The sequence below is a fragment of the Prionailurus bengalensis genome, chromosome A3 (genome assembly GCF_016509475.1).
Source record: "Prionailurus bengalensis isolate Pbe53 chromosome A3, Fcat_Pben_1.1_paternal_pri, whole genome shotgun sequence".
Classification (NCBI taxonomy): domain Eukaryota; kingdom Metazoa; phylum Chordata; class Mammalia; order Carnivora; family Felidae; genus Prionailurus; species Prionailurus bengalensis.
Window position 1 is genome coordinate 108,566,370 of NC_057354.1, and position 12,378 is coordinate 108,578,747.

General features: G+C 36.2%; 1 protein-coding gene across 3 annotated transcripts in view; it reads left to right on the forward strand.

The window, feature by feature from the left end:
* Positions 1–12,378, forward strand: part of MAP4K3 (mitogen-activated protein kinase kinase kinase kinase 3) — a 206,053-nt gene that overhangs the window by 97,101 nt on the left and 96,574 nt on the right. For all 3 annotated transcript variants that reach the window (XR_006301061.1, XM_043604108.1, XM_043604109.1), the window contains exon 3: positions 8,714–8,804. Coding sequence is in view for 2 of the 3 variants with exons in the window: in XM_043604108.1 (XP_043460043.1) it covers positions 8,714–8,804 (91 nt within the window). In the remaining variant the exon portion in view is untranslated. The remainder of the gene's footprint in view (positions 1–8,713; positions 8,805–12,378) is intronic.

Here is a 12,378-nt window from a genome sequence, read left to right on the forward strand (position 1 = left end):
TTGCCCATTTTTTAATCAGGGTGTTTTGGTTTTTTGGAATGTTTTGCTTTTCAGTTATGGGAGTTCCATATGTATTATGGATATTAACCCCTTATCAGATACCTGGCTTACAAATATTTTCTCCCACTCTGTAGTTTGCATTTTCACTCTGTTGATTGTTTTCTTTGCTGTGCGAGAAGTTTTTTTAGTTTGATGTAGTCCCACTTGTCTATTTTTGCCTTTGTTGCTTGTTCTTTTTGTGTCATATCCAAGAAATCGTTGCCAAGACCAGTGTTATGAAGTTTTCCCCCAATGTTTTCTTGTAGAAGTTTTACATTTTCAGGTCTTGAGTTTAAGTCTTTAATCCATTTTGAGTTGCTTTTTGTGTATGGTGTGAGATAAGGGTCCAATTTCATTTTTCTGCATGTGGATATCCAGTTTTTCCAGCGCCATTTATTGGAGAGATTATTCTATCCCCATTCAGTAGTCGTCATGCCCTTGTGGAAAATCAGTTGACCATACATGTGTGGGTTTATTTCTGGGCTGTCTGTTCTGTTCCATTGGTCTATATGTTTGTGTTTATGCCAGTACTGCCCTATTTTAATTACTATAGCTTTGTAGCATGTTTGAAATCAAGAAATGTGAGGTCTCCAGCTTGGTTCTTTTTTCTCATGATTGTTTTGGATATTCAGGATCCTTTGTGGTTGTTGCATATGACTTTTAGGGTTGCGTTTTTCTATTTTGCAAAACTAAACAAAACAAAAGCCACTGGATTTCTATAAGGATTGCGTTGAATCTGTAAATCACTTTGGCTAGTATGGACACTTTAACAATATAAAGTCTTCCAGTCTATAGTATGGACTTTATTTATGCCTTTAGTTTTTAGTATACAATCCTTACACCTCATTGGTTAAGTTTATTTCTAACTATTTTATTCTTTTTGATGAGATTGTAATTGAGGTTTTTCTTGATTTTCTTTTTGGATTATTTATTGCTCCAGTATGTAGACACAACTGATTTTTGTATGTTAATTTTATATTCTGCAATGTTGCTGAATTTTTTAATGCTTATAGTTGTCTGTTTTTTGGAGTCTTTAGGGTTTTTTACTTATAAGATCATGTCATCTGCAAACAGAGATAGTTTTACTTGCTCCTTTCCAATTTGGATGCTTTTTATTTCTTTTCCTTACCACTCTGGCAGAAGACATTTAACATGATCCAGGGTAGACAAAGAATCAAAAAAAAAGGTGAGAATTCTTCTGGACATATCCATTCTTAAATAAGAGCTACTTATTTTAAAGTAATACCAATTACAAAATGGTTCTCCCATGTTTTTCTTTTCTGATGAATATAATTTTAAATTTTTTTATGTTCAAAAAAAGATTTGGTTGGTATTTTGGTTGGTGTATTACATTAATTCAGGGATTAATTCAATAGACAGTTGCCATCTTTACTATAATAAAGTCTTCTCTTCAAAAGTGAAGTGTCTTTCCATTTTTTAAAAATGTTTATTTATTTTGAGGCCGGTAGGGGGGGCAGATAGAGAATCCCAAGCAGGCTCCAGGCTGGCAGCGCTGAGCCTGACACAGGGCTTGAACCCATGAACCGCGAGATCATGGCCTGCGCCAAAATAAGGAGTCAGACACTTAATTGACCGAGCCACCCAGGCACCCCATCTTTCCATTTGTTTAGATCTTTTATCTCCCAAAATACTTTATTTATGGCCTACACATTTTGAAGCTTATCCTTAGATATATAATTTGATTTGATGTATTCTAATTTGTTAATTTAAGCATTTTAAAAAATTGTTTCTGGTTGTTTTTTCAGTTGATTTTTATTTGCTTGCTTTCTGGGAACATGTCATATATACTAATAATGAGAATTTTGTATTTTTACTATTTATCCACCTACTTTTTTCTGTTGTGGATTTCAGTTTCTTAGTACTTCTAGAATAAGTCATTGACTCATTCAGATTCAGTGCCCCTATTATGTGTTAGGAGACACAGTGACTAAGTAGACATACAGTATGTTAGATATGGCAAGTGCTACAGAGAAAACTAAGGGCAGTAATGTACTGTAAGAGCAGTTGTAGAGTTGTGATTGTGGGTTGCTATTTTGTATAGGGGTATCAGAGAAGGTCTCACCTTGAAGGCAACAGATGAGTAGAGCCTTGAAAGAAGTGAGGAAGCAAGCCATCTGGGTTAAGAGAGCACTTTAGGTAGTCTGAATAGAAAGTGTAAAGGCTGAGAGTCAGGAAATCGTTTATGCTATTCAGGGAGAAAAGCAAGGAAGACAGTGTGGCTGAAGCCGAGTGAAGGGGGAGAATAGTAGGAGAAATAATGTAAAATTACAAACAACAAATCATACTGGGAGGTAATAGTAACGAACATTTGTGAAGCCTTGTTCTAAGCATTGAAGTATTCTTTCATCTAATCCTTCCAATAAGAGAATTAGAGGGAGACACTGTTATCTCCATTTTATGAGGAACCTGAATTCAGAAAAAGAATATGAATGAGTTTGCCCAAGATCATACAGCCAGAAAGCTGTGAAATCAGGTTTCATAAATCAATATTTTGATTCCAAAGTACATGTCCCTAATTATGACACTGTGCTAAACATGGTGAGTCCAATAGCAAAGTATAGATTTGATGTTATAGAAATAAAGGAATTACTTAAGGTTTGAGTTTAAACTGTTACAGTTATTATAGTACAGATTTCATGTCCCCTGTAAGTTTCTTAAAGTCAAGGAAAGTATTGTTCATTTCTGGAACTCTACCTATAGTTTCTAAGCACATTCTCACTTGTATCATATTTGCTGCTCAGTGTATGGTGGTTGTTGAATGTATTCTCAAGAAACACCATCTAAAGAGAATAACTGGGGTCACCTGGGTGGCTCAGTCAGTTGAGCATCTGTTGATTTGGGCTCAGGTCATGGTCACAGGGTCATGGGGTTGAGCCCTACCTACATCGGGCTCCAGACTGAGCGTGGAACCTGCTTAAGATTCTCTCCCCCACTCTCTCTGCCCCTCTCCCCCTTAAAAAAAAAAAAAAAAAACAAACTACTCATCTTTATCCAACTGTAAAGTGTTAGGTATTTTTACAAACGATATATTGATTTTTATATATATATATATTTATATATATAATTTCACAAATACATATATATGTACGTGTATGTATGTATATATATACATATATGTGCCTATATGTACATATATACACACACACAAACACCTCATTACAGAGTTCTACAGTAGAAGGTAAATCGTATCTATAACAAGTTGAGAAAACTTGTTTTTAAAAATCTTAAAAAAATGATAAAAATATTTTAAATTCTAACTTGCTGTGTTAAATAACTGTTGATAATGCAGAGAATTATTTTATTACAATGACACTTGTCAAGACATTTCTGGAAAACCATCACAACTTATTAGGATTGTGAAGATGTCAAACACTTAGAAGAAAGACATAAAGATGACTGAAGGAAAATAAGAAAACAAAGAAACAAAATAGGATACAGGAAACAAAATAAGAACACCAAGGGAAATTGAGGATGCCTTGTAAACTTGTGTTTACTTCACAGGGAGCAGAACTAGGGAAATAGAATACACAGTTTACAGATAGACTAAGACTTGGTTCTTTGAAGACACGAACATACTTGTCTCTTGGTTCACTTCCCAATGCAAGATAATCCTTAAATTTTCCTGGTTTGATTTTCAGTTAAACTGTACTTCCGTTTAGTGTGAAGGGACATGTCAACTGCCTTCATACAACGACTTGGATGGAATTAGATCCATAAGCTGTTACACAGACCAAATGACATTGCTACCTCTTAACCAATAGTTCCATTTTTTTCATGTTTTATTTTTTTTGCATTTATTTATTTTGTTTTATTTATTTATTTTTAATATAACTTATTGTCAAATTGGTTTCCATACAACACCCACTGCTCATCCCAGCAGGTGCCCTCCTCGATGCCCATCACCCACTTTCCTCTTTCCCCCACCCCCCATCAACCTTCAAATGGATAAAGAAGATGTGGTTTATATATACAATGGAATACTACTTGGCAATGAGAAAGAATGAAATCTGGCCATTTGTAGCAACGTGGATGGAACTGGAGAGTATTATGCTAAGTGAAATAGTTCCGTTTTGACAGTTTCACAATATTTATCTGAACAACAATATTTGTATAATTATATTACTGAATTCTTATTACAGTTTTATAAAATAAGTAGTTTATTAATTCAAAATGCTTGTGTTAATGTACTTTATAAAACATACACAGTTGACACCAGTGAAAATAACGAGGCATACCAAAAAAGCAGTTAGTTGGATATTTGACTTAAGTATTATTTTGTCAAAGAAAAAGTAAAGAATTTTATGAAATTTTGGAAATACAGTGATTGTCAGTTTGTATCTAAAAGGCAAGGAGGTATTAGGGATTCTGTGTTTTGTTGTAGTTTTCAGGGAAAGACCCACCTCCATGGCATTGAAGTCTCCTCGTTTGTTCTCACACGTCTGACTAAATATAGCTGTTTACAGGAAAGCTTTGTATACCAAGTAGAAATGTCTATAATCTGGTTCATTGTTATCCGTCATTGTATCTGTTCTTTATTAAATGGAAGAACTGAGTCTTTTTTTGTTAAAAAAAAAAAAAGTTTGTTAAAACTCTAAAACATTTGTGAAGCACCTACTACAGTTTGGACAACGTTTTTCATAAATGGATGGTAATAATTCTATCAGCTTAGAATAATGTTGACTACTGTAATAACTAAACTAGAACATATGAATGGCTTAACATAATCAAGTTTATGTAATAGTTCAGTGCAGATGTTCAAGTTGTTGGATGACTTTCTTCCTTTTAGTGACTCAGGGACCCAGACTTCTTGCAGTTCCTGGGGCCTCACAGTGTCATGTAGTTTGCTGATAGGGAAATAAATCGTGCAACAAGGACACATTACTTTTGCTCAGTTTCCATTGGCAAGAACTAGTCCTTAGGCGCATCAGTGTTCACTGTGAAGGAAGTGTCATCTTTGACTAGATGATTGTCTCTCACCAATAACTTCTACACTGCGGAAGGAGAACACAGATTGAGAATGGCTAGCCAGCTCTGCCACAGTAATAATGTTGATAGTAATAATGTGTTAATTTCCTGTGGCTGCTGTAACAACTTACTACCAAACTTGATGGCTTGAAAAGCACACCTTTTTCTCTTAGAATTCTGGAATTCTGAAATCCAGAGTGTGTTTCACTGGGTCAAGAGCCAAGTGTCAACAGGGCTGCACTCTCTCTGGAGACTCTAAGGGAGAATCTCTTTGCTTGCCTTTTCTAGCTTCTAGAGCCACATTCCTTGCACTCCTTAATTCTTGGCCTCTTCCTTCATCTTCAAAGCATAGCAACTTGCTTCTTGCCTTCTTATAGTCAAGTCTCCCTCTTCTTCCCTCTTACAAGGACACTTGTGATTCCACTTAGATGATCCAGAGAATTCAGGGTAATTTCCCCATCTCAAGATCCTTAATTTCATCACACTTGTAAAAACCCTTTTGCCATATACGGTCATATTGACAAGTTTTAAGGATTAGGACCCTTCTAGGGCCATTATTCAGCCTCCTGCAAATAGTTAACATTTATTGAACACAATGTGCGTCATGTTTATTTAGAGAAATTTTCATGTCTTAGTTTCTGTTTTTCTGCCTGTTTATTCATGATCCGGTCTACTTACAGGTTTGCCTGTTTTTCTCAGTTATGGTTTTCTTTTCTTTTCTTTTCTTTTCTTTTCTTTTCTTTTCTTTTCTTTTCTTTTCTTTTCTTTTCTTTTCTTTTCTCTTTTCCTTTCCTTTCCTTTCCTTTCCTTTCCTTTCCTTTCCTTTCCTTTCCTTTCCTTTCCTTTTCTTCTCCCTTCTCCCTTCTCCCTTTTCCCTTTTCCCTTTTCCTTGCCTTTTCTTTCTCTGCCATTTTTTTGGAAAGTACATTCCTTACTTCAGTGTCTAAAAATTTTACATAAAATCCTAGACTCTCAGAATTGGAAAGAATCTGTAGAAATTGTCTGGTGTAACCATCCCAGTCTACAGTCCAATTAAGTGTGCTAGGATTTGGGATGGGGGTGCCTGTTAATTTATTCTTTGAAATATAGTTCTCTGGAGCTTTGATGAAAGCGCTTTAAATCTACTCTAAGGCTTCTTTGGATTACTGCTGTATTAAAACTCTGTTTTCTTTTTTTTCCTACCCAAATCACCCTTTTTCATTTACCTTTAAAAATCGAGGGGCGCCTGGGTGGCGCAGTCGGTTAAGCGTCCGACTTCAGCCAGGTCACGATCTCGCGGTCCGTGAGTTCGAGCCCCGCGTCGGGCTCTGGGCTGATGGCTCGGAGCCTGGAGCCTGCTTCCGATTCTATGTCTCCCTCTCTCTCTGCCCCTCCCCCGTTCATGCTCTGTCTCTCTCTGTCCCAAAATAAATAAAAACATTGAAAAAAAATTTTTAAAAAAATCGAATCGTGGATTTTTTTTACTCCCCCCCCCCCCCCCAAAATGTTGAATTTAACTCAGCCATTCTCCTAAGCACATAGAAATGACTTGATAAGAAAAAAGGAAGCACTTTGGGTTAACACCAGTTTCTGGGAAAGAGGGTAGTTGAAGACTTAAAGCCATTCACAGGTTTTTGTAAAACATGAGAGTAGCAAATAAGCAATTAATTATATAAAACATGGTAATAACTGGTTGAAATTAAACCAAAAGCAGCATTCTTGATTTAGTGTCAGCTTGTAGAGGAATTATGTGGTATTACAGATTCATTCAGGCAACAGTTCTATTGATCACATATTAGTTGCTATGGATACAAGGATGACTAAGACATAATCTTGTTCCAGAGGATGTGATATTCTAGTGAGAACGTAGACATGCACTGATGCAGTGTCATAAGGGCTATGATATGTGCAAAGATCACCATAGAAGATGTGATACAGTTGTGAGTAACAGAAACCACAACTCAGGGTAGCTTAAACAATACAAACAGGGAATTTATTGATCACGTGGAGGTATATCTGAAGCTTACAGAGTCAGATGAGGCTAGCTGTGGTGGCTCAGGCAAGCCTTCTTCCTTCCCCTGTTTTCCTGTTTCTCCCCAATGCTTTCTACAGATCAACTTTATTCTAAAGCTATCTCCCTTTGAGGTTGTAGAATGACTACCACCAGAACAACAGCTGTTATCCTCTGACCATCAAACTAGATCAACTTTGATCTCGTGTAAGCCCTTCAGTGCTTTGGGGAAATGCGTAATTGAGAGGCAGGTGAAAAAGCAAAATTTAGAACTTTCAAAGTATTTAATATGTCCCTGAAATTTGGTATTTGTTTTATTTGGCTTTATTATTTCTAATTAGATTTTTAATTTATTGTTGCAAATTGGATTTTTCTTAATATGATGAATATCAGGAATTCTTAATGATGGGGAATAAAGTCAGAAGAGAATCCTAGTTCAGTGATTTTCTTCTGAAAATTTGGAAGCATATAAGTTTTCTGTTCTCCCTTTGGAGATCTTTGATTTTGTATTTACTTCATTGCAGAAATTAAGAATCTGACATACTGCCTTTTCTCTTGTATTTCTTCCCTTGTAACTGGGACAGTAGAGTGGGTTTTGACATTGGGTTCAAATGGTTCATGGCTAGGCTACTTCAAGTCTCAATTAGGTTTACAGTAGGAAACTGCCAAGGCAAGAAATGTCAGGGCTTGCCATAATGACCTCGTACTTACAGTTTGAGCTGTAATTTAGGGAATCTGTTTCTTTGCCACTAATATACATTGAAAATGAGGCTGTTCATAGTATATAAAGCTTTTAAAAACTGAAAGTAGTGCAAAGCTACTTTCATGTAGATGTAAGGACTACCATTTGTCCCTTCTACCTGGTCCCTGGTTCACCACATTTGCATTCACTGCAGTTCTCTTTCTATCACAAGTGTTCATTCAGGAGCCATACCATGCAACACTGCTATAGGATTGCCAGATCTTATTTTGGAGAATTTGGGCAAGAAGGGAGTGGAAGGAGATTATTTGCTAATAGTCTGACCAGGCTAAATACAATTCCATTCTGCATCCGAATATGGCTGGAACAAGGCAGTTGAATATAGGAGAAGCCTGTGTATGTGGGCCATCTGGTAACCCAGTGCTGCTAGAGGGTGGCTCTCTCAGCCAAGAGCCTGTGGAGGTATATTTGACACTCTTGGTGCATAAGGGTTCCTGCCCTAACTTAAAAAGAACTACTTCCTTGTGCTGTCATTATATTAAATGTTACTTGGTAATAAAGGAAAAAAGCTGTGTATGTTTTCTAGGGAATTATATGATGATTATGTCCAGTGTGTAATAGTAATAATAACAAATGTTTATATAGCACTTACTCTGTACCAGGCACCATTCTAAGCATTTTACACAAATTAGCCCATTTAATTTTTCCAACAGTCTTAGGACAAATTATTACTATTTTTATCCCCATTTTGCAGAGGAAGAAATTGGCACAGGTCAAGTAACTTGCTCAAATTAACACAGCTTAGTAAGGGACAGAGTTAGTATTTGAATCTAGATAGTCTGGGACCTGAGTTCACACTTTTAATCACTGTACTTTTTGTTAACTAAAGACTGAAAGTGTAATTAAATATAACATCAGTAACATTATTATGTTTTGAAACAAATTGACATTTTGAAACTTACCTACTAAATATTCGACATGCTTGTTTTTTATTCTAGGAGAAGATTTTGCAGTTGTACAGCAAGAAATTATTATGATGAAAGACTGTAAACACCCAAATATTGTTGCTTATTTTGGAAGCTATCTCAGGTACATTTTTGTTTCCCATCACCTAATACATTTAACAAAATAAAGTTAGCTCTAATAGCATGCTTTGTAGTTTTCTTCATGCTTTGAAGATAGGATATTTTTGTGTGAATGAATTTTTATTTCTGACCTGTGTATGTTCATTCCGTAATCAATATCATAGTCTGATTTGTCTCTTGTACTCTTGGGAATTCTGGATGTGGTTTCAGTGAAGAAACTCGCAAGTAAAAATGAACTTTTATGGTTAATGTTTGCGTGGTAGACCAGAGATCTAAATATGCCATTCTCTTGCCCCTTACTCACAGACTTGGGTATATTTAGAAAGTCAGGAGCATCTCTAACTGCTAGGTTTTTATTAGAAACTTTTTCTTTCTTTTATGCTTCTAGCTCAGGGTGTTGCATCATCCCTTCCCTTCATTTTGTCCAAAGGACTAGGAACTATAATTATTTCACTAACTTCTTATTTTCCCAGGTTGTAAAGTAAACTTACACTGTGAATTGCAGTCTCTTGCTTTGGTCTGGCAGGACCACGCTGGGTTCCCCAGGTCATAGTCCATAGGGGTTGACCTCAAGGTCAAATCCTGTTTTTCCATTTACTTCTCTGTGCAGTTGTGAGCTGAACTCTGTGACTGACTTGTTTTTAAGGTTCCTTCCAAAAGGAGGATTGACGAATGTTCTCTTCCTTATGTATTAAAAAACCCTTAATGTTTTATTCTGGTGGATGTACTCTGGGATATATAAGTAAGTAGCTTATCACAGCTTCCATTGTCATATGACCCAGGTATTAAAAAAACACTTCTCTCCTGATGTAGGCACAGCATATGGAAAAGACAGGGCAGTTCTGCCCCCTCTTTCCAGCTTGCGAAAAGCCAACCAAACCAGCTCTTCTTGATTCTAACCACTCTTGAACAGTTTTGATTGCCCCATCTTCATTAAGGTTGAAGAGTAGGTTTAGTGGAGACGTTAGTTTATGTAGGGACAGATACTACGACCAGGTCAATGACTATTATATATTTTGAATGAGTTCTGTAACAGCCAATTTAAAACCACTTTAATGGTAAGTGGTTCAAATAATACCTAACACAATTTCTGATTCAGTTTTTATTTTATGGGCAGACCCAACACAGACAATTACTGTATCAGGTCAAAGAAACAATCTCTTAAAACTCAGTTAAGTTTGTGATAAAAATAATTGATTGCTGCTAATACGTTAAAATCATCACTTCAGGACAATTTGTTTTTTTACTGTTGTTGCTCCTAACAAAATGACCTCCTTATACTCAATTTGGAGAAGCATCACAAAATACTTTTCCCACCAAGGGCAAACAGGTCTTTGGTCTAAGAGTTTTTCTCAAACATGGTCTGAGTCATCAGGAACTATGGGACCATTCAAAGGCTAACCTATTATTCTGGGATAGCATTTATATGGCACCTTGGTCTTTCTGCCATCAAGACAATAGCATCTTTGGTGGTTAAGAGTTCTGGAGTCAGATCGTTTGGATTGGTTGAGTCCTGACTCCATCATTTATTAACTGTGTGCCTCACAGCAAATTACTTAACTACTCTGAGCCTCCATTTCCTCATCTATAAAATAGGAATAATAATAATAGATACAAGATGTGATAGCTACGAGGATAATGAGTAAACACGTAGTGTTTCCAACAGTGATTAAAATAAAATAAATGCTCCATAAACATTAACTCCTATTACTACTACTATTGCTGCTGTTACTATTACTATTTCTTAACTGTTTTTAAGTGTTAATCGTGTTAGTGCCTCATTTGATCTTTTCAGCAACACTATTACCAGTATTTCTCTATGGTACATACTATTTCCATTTTACAAATAAGATGCTTGAGAGAGTTCAACATCAAGTAATTAGTTTACAGTCCAATTTCAAGTTATTGACAGTAAGGTTCTACGTTCTTTCTGTAATATTGTGTTCATAGATCACATGACTTTTGACTTAGCCCTTTTGCTTCCTTGCCAAAAGAGCTGACCAAATAAACTTCTACCCCCACTCCCTCAGGTCCCTCCCATTGCCCCCCAAAAATCCTAACACTAAACTGGACATTTGACTGTGTTACTTAGGCAAGAGACTTCCCACACAGGTTAGGCAGCAAAACATTTGTTCTTGTTACCCCCAAAAGGTGAATTACTTATGAGTTTGTATCCAGTTTTGTTTATAAATCTTGGCTTTGGCTTGCAGCAAAATAGTGCAACTCTTTAGTAACGTGTCCATTAACCTTCACTTTTAGACATGGTACAAGAGAGAGCCAGTTAGATTGTGCTTAACAAAAATTGTTTTTACTTTAAAATTTTAGGAAATGTGTATTCTGACTATATGTTGAATGTCTTTTCTTTTTGAATTTTATTTATTTATTTTGAGAGAGTGTGTGGGGGGTGGGGGCGGTCAGAGAGAGAGAATCCCAAGCAGGGTCCATGCTGTCCATGCAGAGACCCAGGGCTCTATCTCAGAAACAGTGAGATAATGGCCTGAGCCCAAATCAAGAGTTGGACGCTTAACTGACTGAGCCACCCAGGCGCCCCTTGAATATCTTTTTTAAAGTAAACTTTTTGTTGGAGCATAAAATACATAGAGCAAGTGCACAAATTTATGTTTTGTGTATAGCTAGATGAAATTTTTAAAGGGGTTCTTTGAATCCAAATATAAGAATACAAAGAGCAAACTTGCCCCAAAACCAAAGTAAAACAGACAACATTAGAGTCATTTTTTTCAGTAGAGCTACCTGTGTTAGTGGAATTGTATGATCTAATGTAAGTAATACTGGTTTAGGTAGACGATTTTATTCTGTAGCTGGCATAGCTGATGAAAGTGATAGAAAAGCAAATGTAGTATAACATAGAACAGCAATTAACCTTCTCTTTCTCTACCTCTTTTTCTCTATAGAGGTTTTTCCCTTCTTCCCTAATTAAAGTCCAGACTCAGTCAAATTTGGAGTATGAAATACTAATGATTAGACTTGCAGGATGTTAGAGCTGGAAGGGACTAAGAGATCTTGTCACTAGTCCCACTCTTTTTACTGATGAGAAAGTGGGGTGCTGGCGTTAGGTCATCCAACTACTCATTGTTGGTGGTGGACTTAAACCAGATACCAGGTATGTACAGGTACCTGGTTGGCTATCTTTTTGGTATTCTATAGTACTCAGCCTAGGAAGGCCAGATTTAGTCTTAAAGGGAACATGGTTTCTTGGATTTCTTCTCATTATTGAATGATTTTACAAAAGGCAGGGAGCTTATTTTTTAAAACTTGATACAAACCCCCTAAAATGCATACTGTTCTTAGCAACTTTCTTCCTTGTATTTTATTGCCATTATAGCCTATTACAACAAATTTAGACCAAAATAATGAGGAAATTGAGCTAATGTGGTTTTACCATTAATAAATTTCCCCTTCAGGGAATCAGCCTTATCCTATGAATTTACTGAATAGATGACCAGCACGTAATTAAGTTCAGAAGCCTGTTTTATAACAGGGTAGCCATCCTCATTTCCTGAAGAAATACAGAAACAGAGCTGCTAAAAAACAGAGTATCTTATGTTATTCTTAATAGG